Source organism: Mchenga conophoros, linkage group LG16 (genome assembly GCF_057382185.1).
Source record: "Mchenga conophoros isolate Kocher_MC1m ecotype Shallow Benthic linkage group LG16, M_conophoros_male_GT1.1, whole genome shotgun sequence".
Classification (NCBI taxonomy): Eukaryota; Metazoa; Chordata; class Actinopteri; order Cichliformes; family Cichlidae; genus Mchenga; species Mchenga conophoros.
The window spans coordinates 27,483,516-27,501,495 of NC_140541.1; the positions used below are offsets into that span (position 1 = coordinate 27,483,516).

General features: G+C 40.8%; 2 protein-coding genes across 3 annotated transcripts; both read right to left on the minus strand.

The window, feature by feature from the left end:
* Nucleotides 1-2,078: 2,078 nt before the first annotated feature.
* On the minus strand, nt 2,079-9,263 carry akap17a (A kinase (PRKA) anchor protein 17A). 2 transcript variants are annotated; one of them, XM_085249731.1, is made up of 8 exons: nt 9,118-9,263; nt 8,473-8,801; nt 8,296-8,334; nt 7,958-8,176; nt 7,563-7,775; nt 6,406-6,554; nt 5,898-6,138; nt 2,079-4,310 (listed from the first exon to the last, which is right to left on the minus strand). In XM_085249731.1, exons 2-8 carry the CDS (start codon nt 8,797-8,799, stop codon nt 3,453-3,455), a joined length of 2,046 nt encoding a protein of 681 aa, XP_085105857.1. In that variant the 5' UTR covers nt 8,800-8,801; nt 9,118-9,263; the 3' UTR covers nt 2,079-3,452. The 2 variants fall into 2 exon arrangements, with proteins under 2 accessions (XP_085105857.1, XP_085105858.1); XM_085249732.1 differs by lacking the exon at nt 8,296-8,334.
* Nucleotides 9,264-12,614: 3,351 nt separating this feature from the next.
* On the minus strand, nt 12,615-17,507 carry sowahca (sosondowah ankyrin repeat domain family Ca). Its single transcript, XM_085250159.1, has 4 exons — nt 16,977-17,507; nt 16,194-16,567; nt 15,623-16,012; nt 12,615-14,755 (listed from the first exon to the last, which is right to left on the minus strand). The coding sequence occupies exons 1-4, from the start codon at nt 17,320-17,322 to the stop codon at nt 14,297-14,299; spliced, it is 1,569 nt and encodes a 522-aa protein (XP_085106285.1). The 5' UTR covers nt 17,323-17,507; the 3' UTR covers nt 12,615-14,296.
* Between the last annotated feature and the right edge of the window lie 473 nt (nt 17,508-17,980).

The window sequence follows — 17,980 nt, forward strand, 5'->3', positions numbered from 1 at the left end:
GTGATCACTTCCCAACTTATCACATCTTACTTATGTTTGATGCTAAGGAATCAGCCTGGAAAGTCTCAGCTGAGGTTGCTCCAGATGTTCCCTCCAGACTTCAGATGCAGCAAAATGAACCAAACTTGTCAGCCATCTTGTTAAGAACTAAAGAGAGACAGTCTGTTGTTGATGCTGAGTGCAGGGAGGAGTTTTCCCCAACAGAGACATCATTAACCATTACCATTGCAGCGGAACAAGAAATGATAGTTATACAAGCAGGGGATATCACACCCACTACACCTGGCTTGTAGCCACAGCCATAGGAAGTGACTGGACAAGGACATGACCACTGCGACCACTAAACATTATTTCAGTCACCCGGGATTGTGCTCAGATGTTGCTGTTTTGTATGACTGGTCCCCATTGTCAGATGCCAAATGCCCCCACCCACCTAACAGATCCTTGAAATGACAACTCTGCTCCTGAATCTGGGTGTGATGGCCACATTTGCAGTCAGAGCCATAATGAGCAACCTTATCCCAACAACTGACACAGTGTCTGATTTCATGTATCGCACTCTTAGTTATTAAGCTTTGTAAAACACTAGATGTATTTTTAGCACACGTTTAGCTAACTTTTGTATATTAAAAAGTGCGCTCTGATCAGCCAGTTTTTAGACAAAGCTATGGACTTTGTCTTAGATCAGATTTTGTTTCAACATGACTTTGCACCACTGCACAAAGCAAGGTCCATAATGACATGGATGTGTGGAAGAACTTGACTGGCCTGCACAGAGTCCTGACCTCAACCCAAAAGAACACCTTTGGGATGAATTAGAGCAGAGACTCTCACCCCCATTCTCTGCGACCTGCTGGAGCGGGGGGGCTAGGAGGAGGAGTTGGCCGTCCGACTGCGGTCTGGAGTGTGGGGCCTCCCTGCTGCTGCGGAGTCGGGGCACGGCTGGCTGCCGGCGGAGCTCACGGGCGCGTCACTGCAACTCCCCCTGGCTTCTGCTCCGCGGCTGCTGAGTGAGCCCTCATCTGGGACTCTCCTCAGCTCTTTCTGGGACAGTGGCGCGGCTGCCCCTCTGTTGGTCTTCCTTGGTCTCTTGTGTTCTGGGGGCCTCTGGATGTCTGGAGTTTTGATCTCCTCCATACCTGCTTCATACCCTGGAGGACGGGGCTGTGGCCCCCCCACACCCTCTAGCAGATCATTACATGAAGGAACCTTTTAAAAAACAAAAAACAAGCGCGTCCATGCTCACAGGTGTACACACGGGTGATCACACCCACAAACTACACCCTTTTTGGCTCCTACCTCAAAGCACACTGTGTTCTGTTGATCTTATGTGCTGCACAATAATGTTTAATATTTAGTATTTACTGTCATATTCCCATATATCATTGTGATGTTGTTTATTCTATTACTCTTGTTCTCTTCTGCTTGTTTTCGTTTTTCTTTCTCAGCAGGTGACCCAGGTGATTGATATATGCATTTTTTTTCTGCTCATTCTGTTGGTTTTTGTTTTTTGCCCTTCTCCCCCGTCCCTCTTCTCAGCTGTTTCTCTTTCCCTCTTTCTTTCTCCCCTTCTTTCCTCCAGTCAAGTCTGTCCCGTATTCAGTAAGTGAAAATAAAATAAACAATAAAAGGTGAATCAAACGGACCATTACGGCAAAGCTGGGATGGTCAATTTGGTAAAGTAAATCCGTTGGGCATCTTTCTTTGCCTTTAGACAACAATTCTGATGGCAAAAGAGCCAAACGGGACAGGCAAAAAAAAAAAAAAAAAAAAAAAAAAAAAAAGAGCAGAGACTGTGAGCCATCCTGGCTGAGTTTGTGTTTAAAGCCATGTCCTCATGCTTAATCTAATTGGTTCCTCAAACAGCCACAAATGTCATAATACCAGCATCGCATGTTTTGTAGGCCTCAGGCTGACTGAACATTTTTTTGTAAATGTAAATATTACATTTTGATGATAAGTAGGAAAAAAGGTAGCAGAATATCCTAAACTTGATTTTAAACCTTCCATTTAAGGTTCATTGTAGTAAGGAAATTGCAGGTTTATCTAGGGAAAGAAAAAAAACAAACAAAAAGGGCTCAGCTTGAATTTTTTTTTATTTTAAACAACTTGCAATGTGCGCAAGACATGCTCTAGTGGATCATGAGCACATGGAGAACAAACAGGCTTTGACACAAGTACAAATGACAAAGTGTCAGCAAAACTTGGACATCCTCTGAGCAAGTAAATGTCAAGAACAGTCTGTACAGTAATTAGTAAGGTTGAAGAAATTTACCTGTCACTACAATTGGTCTGTAAAAGCAAGAGAAACGTCATCATAGTACACTTTTACAAATGCATCCAAGAAACTGCTTTATCAAAGATTTGTGAAGTGTTGAGGAAACTAGACAGGCCTCAAATCCATCACTTGCACTCTAGATCAACATCTGACTGTGAAAGAGCAAGTACACTACCTGCAGAGTTGGGTTTAATACATCAAGCCTTCAAACAAATCAAATCACGTCATTCAACTTCAAAAGCAAAAATGTTCTTTGAATTGTACACAAAAGTAATTCTTTAACTAAAACTATGTGCTGTTATTCAAAGTTGACACAGTCACAGAGAGCTGTTTGTGTTTTTCTCTGAACCATTATCAGCAACAAAGCCAATACATAAGCAGTACTTAACAACAACAAAAAAATGATAACAAAACCAGTCATTGTACCTTACAGTCTTAAAGCAGGTATGCGTTTCATCATTTGAGAATTCTCTCCCCCCCACTGTAATTGAGCAGCAGCCATTTGTTATGGCTGGTAGTCACCTTTACAGTGTTCGGCAGCTACTGTAACATGCAAGTGCTTGTTAGAACAAACCTTATGTATATTAATATCAGATCCTGTGTCTTATTTTCTAAAAATCTGACTACAAATCTGGACAAAAATAATAATAATCATGTCTGAACTCTCTGTTACTCACTGATCCGTCACAGTCATTGTTTTATGTTTTAATGAGAGAACAGACTGTCGATGTAATAACCTGTGGACCAGGATATAGCCTTTAACTTAAATTTGTCCAATCACCCCTTTAAAACTCACTTTTTTAGAATTCATTTTTAGATTTATGTTTTAGTGTACTTCAATCCAGTTTATACATTTTACTTCACACACAAATAATTTTCCAGGAAAGGGAAAAAAGGTCAAGTTTATATTTTGCATCACTAATTTTTGTGAACATGCTACACTGATTATAGTGAAAATTTAGGTTGTCAACAACATCAATCTGAGAACAACTTGGGTAAAAATCCACAGCAACAACTAAGGTTCACCTGCATATGCAGTCTGTAAAGTTGGGACGTTCTTCACCTAACTGAGGAACCAAAAGTATCTAATCTTCTCTGAAACTTGCTGAACTTGAAATGTCAGTCCAGAAATGGTGAGTACAAATGAATAAAATGATAACTGTCATCCATGAGTTTAGCGCCGTGTGGAGTGGCTCCTATCCCTGCTATTGCTGTGTCTCCTGTATCGTCGACTATGACTGTGACTCCTCCGGTCCCTGCCTCTATCGCTGCTCCTGCCACTGCCTCTGCGATGACTGTGCCTGTGACTCCTCCCTCTGCTGGAACTCCTCTCAGTGCTGCTCCAGCTCCTCTCTCTGCTGGAGCTTATGCTCCTGCTGCAGTGGCTGTGGCTATATCTCCTCCTGCTCCTATGATGACTGTAGCTCCTCCTTCGGTGGCTGCAGCTCCTTCTCCTCCTGCTGTGCGACCGTTGCCTCCTTCCTCGGCTGTGAGAGCTCCTTTCCCTGTGGGAATGGTCTCGTGCTCGTTCCCTGCTGCGCTTGCTGCTAAACACGTCTTCCCTTCTTCCCTCCCGGTCCTTTTTTCTGTCCTCCCCTTCTCTCCTTTCTTCCATTAATTTATTCTTCCCTGAAACTCGGGAGTGAGCACCAGATTTGGACATCTGCTTTTCTTTGCTTTCAGCTGCCTTCAATCCATTCACCCCACTCAGGACCCCAAGTATCACATCATCTGGATTACAGATATCCTCAGTCACTTCAGGGCCACTCTGATCCTGGATGCCTGCAGCTTTGCTGCTGTTTTTCTTCAGCAAGTTGGAAAGCAGTCGCTCCCTGAGCTCCTTCTCTCTCCGCTGTAGCTCCAGTGCTCGCTCTTTCTCCACCTCCACCCTCCGCAGCTCCTCCTCTTGCTTGCGGCGACAGGCCTCCAACTGCTGAAGACGGGCCAATTCCTCCTCCTGTCGAGCTTTCTCCTTCCTCTCCTGCTCTTCACGCTCAGCCCTTTCTTTCTTCTGCTGCTCCTGTTTCAAAGCCTGATGAGGAGAACACAAAAGAAAAGATAAACGAAAGCATATGATTTAGGAGTCGGTTGGGGGGGGAAGTATCACAGGAGTAACACTTTCCCAGGAGTTGTATTGTGCAAGTCCCAACACATGCAGTACTCTGGTTGTCAAAATGAAATCCAAATTAGAGACATTAGTCATCAGTATTTTACTTTTTCTGTCCCAATGTATCAAAGTCCTATATGAGGTCCTCAAATGCTTTTCTGATGTCTTGTACCTTTAATAAGTGTGAAAATCCTAAACTCAACAGCAAACCCTTTTTTGAAGGGTTATATGCCATGTGTATTTGTGGCTGTGAACTTGTAGTGGGCTTAGTAATAAATTTCACATCTATGCAAGAAGAAAAACAGCACCTTTCCTAAAAAATAAAATTATTCCTTTATGCTGACATGGTCGAGTCAACTTTTATTAGGCAACAGAAACTTTGCGTGATTCGCAGTTCAAAACAACCCTAACTGATTCTATACCAGTGCTCTGTGCAATCTCCCATTTCATCCTCTGTCTGAAACAAGACGCTTTAGCACCTCTTGCTTTAATATTACCCACTCTTTAATGCTGAGACTTTGTTTGCAACTCCAATTGAAACCACAGCATACAAACGCATCACTCTATGTTCCTTGTAATAGTACTTTAAAAAAAAAAAAAAAACTCTTGGTGTGATCCGAAGCTGTGCAAACAACAGACAGAACAAAACTGGGTTGGGGACATTACATCAAACACGCATACCCGGTGTATTTTCAGGATACCACAACTTTTTTCTGATTGACTGCCCCTCACAAGCATTAGATAGGGGTGCTGCTCACAGCCAGAGCTGTGTGCCTAAGATCAGCGGTCCCCAACCATTTTTGTGCAACGGACCAGTTTATGTCTGACAATATTTTCACAGACCAGCCTTTAAGGTGTCGCGGATAAATACAACAAAAGAAAACCAGAATCGGTACTAAAAAAAAAAAAAAAGAAAGAAGAAGATTTATTCATAACACAGGGGAAAAGACCCAGGGAAACCGAGTTAACGATAAAAACGGTTAAAAACATAATGATAGAAACCGATAAAAACCCAGAAATCCATAGATTTCACACCCGAGCCTCAACTCTCGCAGCCCGGTACCACACAACAGGTCTGTGGCCCGGGGGTTGGGGACCACTGGCTAAAATGATAATATTAAGGATAATCACTGTCACTACTACCAAACAGCCAAGAATAGCAAAAAATGTCTGAAAGAGAGCAGCCTGGCTGGCTCTGTCACATGTGGATTACTTGCAAATATGCCAATCTCACCATTTGAAACTTCTGCAATTAATAATATAAGCTTCCACTATTATAATCACTCTCAGAAACAAAAATGGAAAAGCAAGATAGTTACATTTTAAAGATCCAACATGAATACTCATATGGGGACAGACATTTAAAGTTGAGCTGTACACACTGCAGAAGTCTTAAATATTGATTAAGCTATTGGGGTTCAACAATAAAACGCAACATTCTGCTGGACCATTGTCAGGGACTGCAGAGTACTTATTCAGATGCGTATAGTGTTGCATTGTGTAAATTGATACCTTAGCCCTGGCCAGCAGCTCAGCAATGAGCCGTATCGATTCCAAGTTGCGCTGAGCCAACAGCAGTCTCCTCTCTTCCAAGGCAATCTTCATCTGCAGCTTCTTCTGCTCCTCCTCTTGCTGACGCCTCACTTTCTTCAGATTCTTGCGCTCCTCCCTCTCTCGCAACTTTTGCTCTCGCTTCCGTAATCTTTCCTCCTTCTTCCTTTCCCTCTCCTCCTCTTCCAATTCCTTTTGTTTCCTGAAAAAGTGGTTTAATATGCTCTGTGAATATTTATTGTTAACTTTTTGTCAACTCTTATCAAACCAGGTGATGAAGTTGTTCATTTAAAAGCCACCAACTCCATCAAATACTGAAAATCAATCCCCCAATTTATTTATTTTTTTATTCCTCATATTAAGTTGTTTAAACAGAATTTCTATTTTTTTTCCCCCTAACATTTTTTCTGTTTAACTTTTCAATATAGTCCAATTTTAGTCCATGTTCCTATGTAGGCTTCCATCATACCTCTCTTCTTCCTTACGCCGCTCCTCTTTTTCCTTCTCTCGTTGTTTCTGCTCCTCTCTCTGCCTCTCCAGCTCCTGCAACTTCATCCTCTCTAGGTTTCTCTTCTTCACAGAAGCATCGCTAAGGTGCTTGCTTGTGTCAAAGGTCACCTGAGGATAAGAAACGCACATCATATGAAGGTTAATTGTCACAACAGCTTTTCATATCGAAACAGCTGAGCACTTCAGTTGACGTCATTGGTTTGACTGAATGTAGCTATTAAACTAAATGGTCTTTGTTTTGGTAAAATTATACACACAAAAAACCCCAAAACAAAAGTATTTAAATTTTTATTAATTCAGTACTTTAACCAACTTTGGAGGGGATAGTGGCTAAAGCAAAACAAAATATCATCCAAGAATACCAGATTGATTGGGTTGGGTTGTATGGAAGCCCCAAACGCAATTTCATTGTTCTTGACAATGACAATAAATAAATAAATACTAAATACTAACCCATTGGTGAGTTTAAGGGCTTATTCAAGTGCTTCACACATTTCAGAGTGGTTTACTATGATTACAACATTTTATAACCATGCTTAGTCAGGAACAGTCATTCCAGCTCTTCATTTGAAAGCTAAAAATATTACATCCATGGCAGATTACTGTGGCAACACAGATTTTAAATAAATGAATAATGAACAAATATTCCAGTGACACAGCTACAAATACAACATCTTTTCTGCTCTACAAGTTTTAAGCTATTGTCACAGTACATTTAACATTTTCATATAAGAAGAAAAAAAAAGCTACACTCACTGGTAGCCTGAATGGAAAAGGAGGTTCTTTATATTACATAGAATCATTCATTTATCAGCATGTTTATCAAACAAACCTCCCAAGGCTGCATGGTTAATACAACCATATTTGAAAGGGCACTGCATTAGAACACCTTAATAATGAGTTGAACTCCAGTTCTCTCAAAACCCTGGCATTTAAAGTTTGTACGAAGAAATTTCTCTCCCAGCAGTGACTGAACATAATTAAGAAAACAACATTTTAGGAGATGGATTAAAAAAAAAGTCCTGGAATGATTGGTTTGATCAATTAAGAGGTAGAAAATAAAAGCAGCTTTAATATGTGTAGGCAGAGGCTTGACACTACTGTAGTCTGCAGTACCTTGATGTTGCAAGCCACGGCTTTTCCATCATCTCCTTTCAGCATCAGCTTCATGCTGCGCATAGTGTCCATGGCTTTCGTGAAGCCACAGTATTCCTGATACTGGACATACGCTTCAAAGTTCAGATGGCCCCCAAAGCTGAATGTGCTGAAGTTCTTGCCCATCATTTCCTCTCTATATGGGTCCAGCATGGGAATGTCAACATTTCGTACCTTAAAAAAAAAAAAATAAAAAAATACTAATGTCTTAACTTTTTATTTCGACATTTATTAGTTTCTTGTTGTTTAGTTAGGCACTGCTTATATCTTCTTCTTTTTTAAAATTGTGAACTAAAAATGTGAATATTAAAAGCTTAATTTCCTTTTAGCTACACAGAAACATGAATGTGAATCACCTTGCCGAATGTCTGGAAAACTGCAACGAGGGCTTCTTCTGAGGGCCGATCTGGGTACTGGCTGTCCTTCTGACTGAACCAGCGGCAAGGAAGCCCTTCTAGGTGGATGGTGTCAGGCCTCTCACCTGGTAGCGTCTCATTCATGTCTTTGGCATCACGGAAAAAAGAATCCCAATCGTGACGTGTCGGGAAGTCCACTTTATTTTCTACTGCACGAACCTTAATGATGAGAGGGTGACATAAATATACTCTGCTGTCGGTTTATTAGTGCAATTAAATTCAACCTGTAATCAATCTATGGTAGATAATGTTATAATACTTAGAACTAGCTGCCTTGCCTTTGGATAGTTGTTTATTTTCAAGGTAATTTCTTTGAGCTGCCAAATTACAATGTATTGACAAAGAGTTACAAACATTCAGAACATTTAAGTAGCAACAACAAACTCCAGTGACTCCAATAACCATGCAGTTACTAATTATAAGTACTGCAATGCTCTACATTTGTTCACCCTTACCTTCAGTACATCAGTAAAGCCACTGAGTTTGATGCTCTTCCCATCCAAACGACTTAGCAGGCTCTTGACTACAGTTTTGTTTTCCACTTCACCTTCAAAGCGGATGAAGTCCATTGTGCTCTTGGAGATTCGCAAGACTGAAAACTGCTCCGGAGCCACCATGGCCTTCACCCGCTCCATTACCTCCCAGTTGGAGATGCTTTTGCCTGGCAGCTTGAGCTGGGGCAAAGCCACGCTGATGGTCATTTTGGCAATAGGCTTGAGGTACAGGTTGTAGTCAGCAGAGAGGCACACTGCCTCTGTGGTATCATGTACAATGGTGGTCATTGCTGCAGAGACACAGAAGCTGGTTACACAAACGTTAGCAAACTCAATGTAACATTAGCTGAAAGCTAACGCTAAAGTCTTCGCTTCATCCCGAAGGACGGCAGGCTAGAAAGCTATGAACTTAACTAAACAGCGATCTGGTTAACGTGATTAATTTAACGTTATTACGTGCAAACTGCGCATTATTATTTGTTTACTGATTGTTATTATTTGTTAACGTTACGGTTTTTACGAGTTTGGTCCTAAAACATCACCGCTTTAGACAACAACATGCTAACGTCAGCTAGCACAGAAGATAACAGACTAGTCACAACCTACCAAAATCACTTAGCCCCCCTGTAAAAACCGAAAATGCAAAACACAACAAACACACTGTTGTAATTTAAGGTGAGCCATACACTTGAGAGGCATACAGAAAATCCAACTACATGCTACTTCCGAACGCAATGAACTCCGACCTTCTACAGAAGCCTATACCAGCGCCCACAGCGACACCACATGGATGAATATGGCGGTGAGAAAAATGGAAAAAGATCTCTTAAATTGAATTCAGTTTAATATTAATATTCATAGCAATTTTCTTCTTGGGCTGCCTGGTCGCCGGGACAGTGAATCATTTGTCTCCATTGCACCCATTTCCTAGCATGTTCTTTTTTTTTTCTTTTTTTTTTTCTTTTAAATTAGCAAAATACAACAAAATGCACAATATATTATACATTCAGAAAATACAAATTTCAACCTTTGTACAAAGAAAAAGAAGATACAAAGACGGGGTCATAAAAGTTAACAGAGTACTAACTCACTAAATCAAAATCTTCCGAAAAGGAAACAAAAAAATGCAGCCTTTTTCTTTTTAACTAAAGTCAAAGATTTAACCATCAGGTTTAGGTTGTTTTTCCAGTAAAGTAGGGTTGAAGTAGGGTATAATCTTTTAATATGTAATTACGTCTAAGCAAATTTGGAGAATAAAGACTCCTTAATGAAGATCTCAGAAATGTATTATTGCATTTAACATCACAAAACTGAATACCATCTATATATAATTGCCTTAACTTGGGGGAGATGTCAGAATATACTATATCACTTACGATTATGTTTTTAAGTGACAATGGAATGGATTTTATAACCCGATTAAAATTACTTTTAGAACATTGGATATTAAATTTTTGCCAAAAATCGTGATGTCAGCGCATGTCCCTCCTCATCTACAAAATGAGCAATTGCCCAAACACCTTTCTAGAACCAATCTTGAATAAAAATAGATTTTCTATTCATCAGTATATATCTATTGTTCCAAATCGGGCTGTTATGTAGAGTGAAATTATGTTTAAATATAATTTTCCAATACAGAAGGACCTGTTTATGGAATTCAGAGAGTTTAACAGGTAGCTTAGTAATTTCAAAGTCACATTTGAGGAGAAAATCGATACCCCCAGTTTGTTAAAGACCTTACTTGGTATAAGAAACCAAATGGAGTGAGGATTATTTAAAAAGGATTTTAACCATTTAAGTTTCAAAACACCATTCATTATATCAAAGTCCTAGCATGTTCTTCTGCTTCAACAACTCAAGGCTACCATCTACTCAAGGCTTTTCGTAGAAGGTATAGCAACCTGGGAGTTTGTCTTCAAACAGCAACCATAATCTCCACCCTTTGGCTTTTGTCTCAAACTAGTATTTCAACTTTTTTTTCTCAAAATACATTTTTGACTTTATTCTCAAAATTGTCAGCAATATTTTTTTTCTTAATAAGGCCCTCCTGCCTGGGAGCTCCATGTTCAACATCATATGTCCAATATGTCCACTCTCCCTCCTCTGCACATGTCTAAGTCAGCCTTGCCTCTCTAACTTTGTGCTCAACCTGAGGTCTCCCTCTGACGTGCTCATTTCTAATCCTCTCCATCTTCTCAACGAAAATCTTAACTTCTTCAGCTCTGGCACTTTTGCCTTGGCCTCCTGTCTTTTTGTAGTGTCACCATTTCGAAACTAAGCATCATAACAGGTCTCACTACCATCTTGTTAAATCTTGCCTTTCATTGGTTGACACCAGGTATTTAAACCTATCTACCATCAGTACCTCTCCTCCTTGTATGTTCATGGGGTACATGGCGGTCTGATGATTAGTGCTGTCGGCTCACAGCAAGAAGGGTTTGAATCCAGTCTGGAGCCTTTCTGTGTGGAGTTTGCAGTTCTCACAGAGAGAGAGAGTATGCATGGTTTCTCTTTGAGTACTCAGCTTCCTTCCACTGAGACCTTTTCTGACGAGGCTTCAGGGAACAGTAGATGGGTCAGATGCATCTGTGAGGTCTTTTTTTTTAACCGGGCTCACAAATTATTCAAGACTTTTGGTGTAAATAACCAAGGTTTATAGATACATATATATTAGCAGTATTTAAAAAGAGAAAGAACACACACCCTGCTATATATTTCAGAACACACATAATTAATACATAATAGAAACTTTGGCAATTGATTGTGATCGCCTGCAATTTAATTACTTATTAGCAAATCGCTGATATGGTTTATGCAAAAAAAATGTTGATCAGTACCAAAAAATGGTTCAGGCTGGATTCACTGTCTTTTTTTATATCTGCCACAAGACAAACAGCACTCTGATGACAGTACACATTTGTTACTCACTTGATATCTATTTGGCACTGTTTGTGACTCATTAGGGTTTGTCTGAAAGCCATCATCACTGTGGTAACTGTGTGAGATAAAAATGGACTGGACTTGGATTGGTCCAACAGTTGGAGGCCCCAGGCTAAAAAGTTGGCACAGTTTCCCTGAAAGGATGGCAGAGGAATTTGCATAATAGGCATTACTCCCTTCACTGTGCATGTAGGTCAGTTACTGCAGTCAAAAAGGCTCTCTATCCTGTCCTGATCAGCAGTCATCCGGTAGATAGCCTGCCTAAGGCAAATCTGGATTCTACATAACCAGAAAAAAAGCACGTCACTTCTGACCTCTATAAATCATTATTTGACTTCTAGACCAGGGAAACCCCAGAGATTACAGAATCATCAAAGGAGCTGTCTTAAGAGCATTCAGTTTTATATAAGAAACATATTGTGTGATACACTGTGACTGTTTACATGTAATCCAGCTTTTATATGGTTGGTTTGATCTGGGAAACACGAAGCAGAGAACAGACAGGGTGCCAGCAGGACATCAGAGCAACAAGAGGATTGGCAGATCTGTAGTAATCTGTTCAGGCTCAGGCACTGAGAAATGTATCGTATCCCCCACACACATATGAAAGCTTGTGGGCATTAAATTCCTCTGTACTCTATACTTTCTCTAACCAATGACAAAAATAGCATAGCAGGGAAACACAAAACTGATTGTCCTCTTAGGTTCTCTTAAGTATATTAAGATAAACACGATAAAATCTGATTTTCAAGTATTTGCAAAAATGGATTAAATAGAGTTTATATCCCAACAACAGCAGTGTTGACTTTAGGTCAGTCTGCATAACAAGAGGTGCAAAATAAGAACTGGATACTAATCTGTCTGGTGGGCCATGTGGACAGGAAGTTGTGGATATACTGTAAATGCCAGAGCAAAGCTGGGGTCGTCAGATCATCAATTATTCAGCACCAACAGGCAAGGACAATCAGCTGGTGTCAGCAGGAAGGGCGGATGAAGCGACTCGCTTCAATTGTATTTTTAATCTATTCTGGTAACGTTAACATGAGTATTCACAGCTGCTCTTTACATTTTAAACCTTCTCATTATTACCGAGGCCGTTTCTTTATACAGTCATTGCATCAATGGGACAATACAGCGTAGTTGACAAACTTAAAAACTTTAGATTATGCAAATAAAAACAAAACTTCTTTATTTCACATTTATGGATAAGACATTAATCCAAAAACAAAAGTGGCTCGTTAACAGTGATTTCACACCACACAATCACTTCACAGCATTTTACAATGAAAACACATTTTCTTTATATAGACATAAGAATCAACAGTGTGCTGCATTTCCATTTCCTCTACTCATGCCGCTGAGAAAATGACATAAAATCTCTACATCAAAAGTGTCAAGACATAGAATGACACGAATCTCCGTGATAAAAGTACAAATGCTACAAATTAGTAACAGAACATTCATGAAATTTGGGAGGAAGAAAGGTTCACATATTTGGGAAACCACTTGAGAAATCGCTGCTAAACCTATGGCACATTCTGGCCAGAGTCCTTAGAGAAAACGGAGCTTGATGAATAGATGACAGTGTGCATGCAAAGTCAGACTAATATATGGGAACAATATTGACTTTGTCTCAGTTTCATATGATGTCGTGGTTTCCGGCGGATATCTATGACCGTGGTTGCCTGAACCTTTACCCTTATGAACCAATGAATCCTGTGTCACATTTTTGGAGTAAATATAGAAATGAAATGTCAGATAACAAAGCAAAACTCTGCAAATGACATTCAGAGAGCAATATCTAAATATCAGTGTCTGAACATTTGCATACACACCACACACAAAGCAATGTAGAAACAAGTGAATTAGCTTCAGAAAATTTGAGGTACGTTATCGGCAGTAGAAAAATGTATATAAAGTTGGTGACTGTGCTTCTACTAATCTGTGTTTTTGTATAGCTAATTGGAAACAATTAAACAATTCTTAGCAACATCTCCCCATTAGTGAACCTAACTCTTTTTGGCTCCAACTTTAAATAAACAAAAATGAATGGAGAAATAACTTACCAAGCCCCTTTTGAATATCAGTTAATTTTGCATTTAAATAGGTAAAAATCTGATCCCCTTTTGATGTTATGCCTAGAATTTTAAAAAATAGATATGATTTGGGACCCAAATGGATTTTTCTACTACCAATTTTTAAAAAGTGACAAGTGCAAACACGATGACTGTACACTGTTGCTCGTTATAAAAAAAAAAAATCTGCGATTTCAACTGTCTGAATATTAAAATCTGCCACTTTAAAAAATAAAATATTTGTTCACATTACAGGAATGTACTAAAAAAAACGTCAGCACCATCTAATTTCAGACTAATAGTGTGTGTAAATATATATTACTCTGCAAACAGAAACGCGGTGAGGAAACAAACCAAAGTGCTTCAAAGTGAAAACTTTCTACAATACTGCTTGTTGCTTTTGCATTTTTATGAACATAACTGTACTGTAACATATTTAAACTATGTTTGTGATGTTAGTTGTCCAAATTAAATAAAGGGGGGAAAAAAAAGTCAAAACAAAAATCAAGTTTGAAAGAATTCACAGTCTAGCCAAGGCAAATAAACTGTCATGTGACTGTACCCTTCCCTCAGTGACAAACAATAACTGCAACAGGAACAAAAATAAACTAGAATTTTAGAAAATTTTGTAAAATGTGTTAGTTTCTGCACTGTTATATTTTGTCACTAAAATATCTGACCTGTCAGATAATAAAAGATACCTATGCTACAAATAAAAACACCTGGGAGTGGTGTACAGCTCTGTCTCGCTGGCTTAGAGTGGTGTCGATTTATCCAAACAGGTTGGACAGCGGTCTCGTTCGAAGAGGACTGCTGTGTAGCTCCTCTCCTCTTCCCACCTCTCCTGTGTCCCTGAAGGAGGCGCTGTGGATGATCTGGGCTCTGTGGCGTCCTCTGTGCAGCCGGGCATTCAGTCGGCTCAAAGACGTCTTCCTCTGCATCCCCCCTTTACTCTTCCCGTTCCCCGTTCCATCTTCTGATGCCTCTGTTGGTGAATTCAGCAGCCGGAGCGGGTTCAGATTCCCTTGGAGGACTTTGGCAAATCTCCAGCCCCGACCTCTGCCGCTGCCGTTGTTCTCACTGTCTGACTCAGGTCCCGGTGAGGTGACCACTCCTTCTTCCAGCAGGTCAGCAGCTAGCGGTGGGGACAAGTACTGCATTGGTCTCCTCCCGCTGTAATCTCGAGCTTCAGGGTCTGCATCCCAGTCTGACAGCAGGACACGAACCACCTGTCAATGCAAACACACCGCATGCAAACATGAGAGGTCTCGTTTTCATGGATATTAGAAGGCGACCATGTAGCTGCATTTCTTTCCCTCTCTCTCCCCACTTTCATGTCTGTCTACACCGTCTCTATCCAATAAAGGCTAAAATGCCAAAATAATAATAATACTAATTATTAAAAAAATGAATAACTAGACATTTGAAACTTGTCCACAACTGGGTGTTCCAACAGGGCATTAATCCCAAACACAAATAAAAACTAGAAGGTGTCTGTGAAGGTTCTCAGTCATCCAGGTCATCGTAGTCTAAGGAGCTTGGAAAGGAAAGCGTCTGGACTTCTTTACATTACTTGAACGTAAAGAAGTCCAGACGCTTTCCTTTCCAGAAAAAAAAAAAACTAGAAGGGATAGAGAAAGCTAACATTAAGCTTCTGGTAAGAGCACTGATCTGTAATAGGTTCTAAATGAATCAACTCTGCACAGGAGAGTGGTCAAATATCCATATTGCTACTAAAACATGTGGTTGAGGTGCAACTTGCTAAGGAATATTGAACCAAATAACAGTGCACGTTTGAACCCCTATGTATACTTTTGGCGCTATGTGGATTGCAGAATATCTAAAATAAGCTCAAACTTCTTGTCATTAACAATATATTCTGTACAATCATTCCATCCTGGAAAAAAAGCTTCAAAGAAATCCTTAAAAAACCCAAATAACCACCTAGGATGAGTGTGTTTAAACTTGTGTTTACAACCATAGTTCAGTTAACTTGTTTTGAGCTAATGTTTCTAGCCTGGGCAGATAAAGTGTAGGTAATTATGTACTGCTTCACTGAGCAGGTGTAACACATGATACTACTCCCTGCAACCCACCTGGGTGCGTCCATGCATGGCGGCCAGGTGCAGCGGTGTGTAACCAGCACTTGATCTCACATTCACATTCACAGGTATAGTGTTCTCTTTGGCAAAGGTGAGCAGCTGAGACAGCAGCTCAGCTTTTCCCTGCTTAGCTGCCCAGTGGAGGCAGGTAAAACCAGTCACAAAGTCTCTCTTGGTCACCAGGCTGGGTTCGACAGCAAGCAGGGGCTGAAGGCTGTCCCACAGGCCGTCTGAGGCGCACAGCATCCACTCGTGCTCTAGAGGGTCCAGGGTTACTGAGGCGCAGTCCTCGTCAGTGGCTGAGGAGAGGAGGGACGCCGAGTCGCCTTCGCTCTTAACCGAGTCCCGGAGGCGTGACCCACGGTTGATCAGAGATCTCCGCACCTGACAGAACATACAATAGCCGTGGCTTTTGTTAAGATTTTTGTGTCACAGCACAAAATGTAGTCATTTAGAAATTCCCAGCAAACTGTTACTTTCCACAGAAAGCTGCCATTCAAAGAAAGAAAAAAAGAAGGGCAAAAGCAACAAATACTTAATGATAATAAAAAGCACTGTGTCCTACCTGAGGAGAACTACTCATCATCAGCTCTATGAAGTTCCTGCGACTTCCTTTGGGTGTTTGGATATCTCCTATATGGTCCAGTCCCTCCAGAGCACTGTCTTCAGACAGGCAGCTGGTCAGCATGGCACGCTGTGACCCTCTAGACACCCTGCGTGCCCCTCTTGTCTGCTGGTTATGAGATCCTCCGGGTTGGGCCTGGTCGAGATCTGGCATCCCAAGAACTGGAGCTGACTCTCGTCTCCTTCTGTCTCTTAGCTTCACTTCACCTCCTCCACCAGGGGTAGGAACTCCTGTGCTGGTCTTGCTCTGGGATGGGGTTGCAGGTTTCTTATTGCCATTTGTCTGTTTGTCATTGTCCAGTGGAAAGTGGACCCCTGTAAGACCATTAATTTTTTTTGTGTTCATTCAACTTCATGCAGACTTTTGATCACATGCTGCAGAATTTAACAGGCTGTTGTTGTTATTTTTCCTCACTGGTGTCATTAGTATCCTGAACCTTAGGGATTTTGTGTTTTTGGCAGGAAATGATTCCAAATTAAATTGAATCAAACACTATTTTGTACGGTGAAAAAAAAAAAGAAGCAGTATGCGTATATTGGCCTGTAAAAACAACAAAATAATTGCCAAACCTTTTATTTATTCGTGCTGTATTACAAATAAACAAGTAGACAGTACATAAACAAAAATATAGATAAAACAGCCTACGTTACACGTAAGAAAGCAATTCATGGATAAAACACGTGCGTAAAAATCACGCAAACACAATGGATCCGTCGTCCTCACCTGTTTGGTCGCCCTTATCATGATTGCCGTTGACACAGTTGTTGTCCAGCGTCTCTTGGATGTTGCCATTGCACTCCGCACCATCGTGGCCATCTACGTCTGTACGCATCACCGACGCCCCGCTGCCTTCACTGTTCAAACACACAAATTTCACGCCGTTTTCTACCTTCACGAAACCCACGCTGTCAACGATGCTTTTCAGCACCTCGCGATCCACCCCTTCCTTCGACTGTTCATTCAGCGATAGGAAATGATCGATCAGCTCCATCTGTTGGACCCTCCCTCCTCTCTCCGACAGGAACTCCTGCACGGCTTGCACTGTGCAGCGGGACGCCATCATCATCATTGTCCTCGTCCTGAACGACTCAGACAGAGCGCAAAGATCACTGGGTTATTTGCGCACGAAGGTTTAAAAATGAGCCCATTAACGCGCTCATTCGCTTAAGGAGAGGATGACAGCATCTTCTTCTCTGGCCTCCTCCTCTCCTCCATGGGAAGACCAGTGTTTAGCTCTTTCAGACAGGGGGCGCTCACATCGTCTCACAGGCAAGGGGCAAGAATCATGTTGCGTTCCAGTGCTCATCGGAAACGCGGGCTTCCCAGACGACTAGTTATTTAAAAGTGACCATAAATACTGCGTATACATAATATATAATAAAATACACATTTTTTTCCGGTCAACACACTCACAGTATTAATAATAATTGCACTGCACAATTTGAACTTTTCAAAATAATATCCAAGGTTCATCCAGATTGCATTATGTTCATCCTATTTACGGCTATCTTTCATGCCCAGCTGGAGTTTCTTTTTGCATGCAGTGAGGAAACCGGACTCAATCTCCTTGTATTTTTGCAAAAACTTGGCCAGATTAAGAGGATTCTGATCCTAAAACATTTACCTCACCTCACAAAGAAAAGTAATCCACCGCAGAACTTGATCTTTCAGTCCTTATTAAAATTTTTACAAAACAACAAAAACAGGAGGTTATTTGAGTAAACAAA

Coding starts and splice junctions, on each gene's coding strand:
- sowahca (XM_085250159.1), bottom strand. CDS start 17,322: ATGATGATGATGGCGTCCCGCTGCACAGTGCAAGCCGTGCAGGAGTTC. Junction 16,013..16,193: donor TGATGAGTAGTTCTCCTCAG/GTAGGACACAGT, acceptor ATGTTCTGTCAG/GTGCGGAGATCTCTGATCAA. Junction 14,756..15,622: donor CCATGCATGGACGCACCCAG/GTGGGTTGCAGG, acceptor TTGCATTGACAG/GTGGTTCGTGTCCTGCTGTC.
- akap17a (XM_085249731.1), bottom strand. CDS start 8,799: ATGACCACCATTGTACATGATACCACAGAGGCAGTGTGCCTCTCTGCT. Junction 7,776..7,957: donor TTTTCCAGACATTCGGCAAG/GTGATTCACATT, acceptor TTTTTTTTTAAG/GTACGAAATGTTGACATTCC. Junction 6,139..6,405: donor CGGCGTAAGGAAGAAGAGAG/GTATGATGGAAG, acceptor CCACTTTTTCAG/GAAACAAAAGGAATTGGAAG.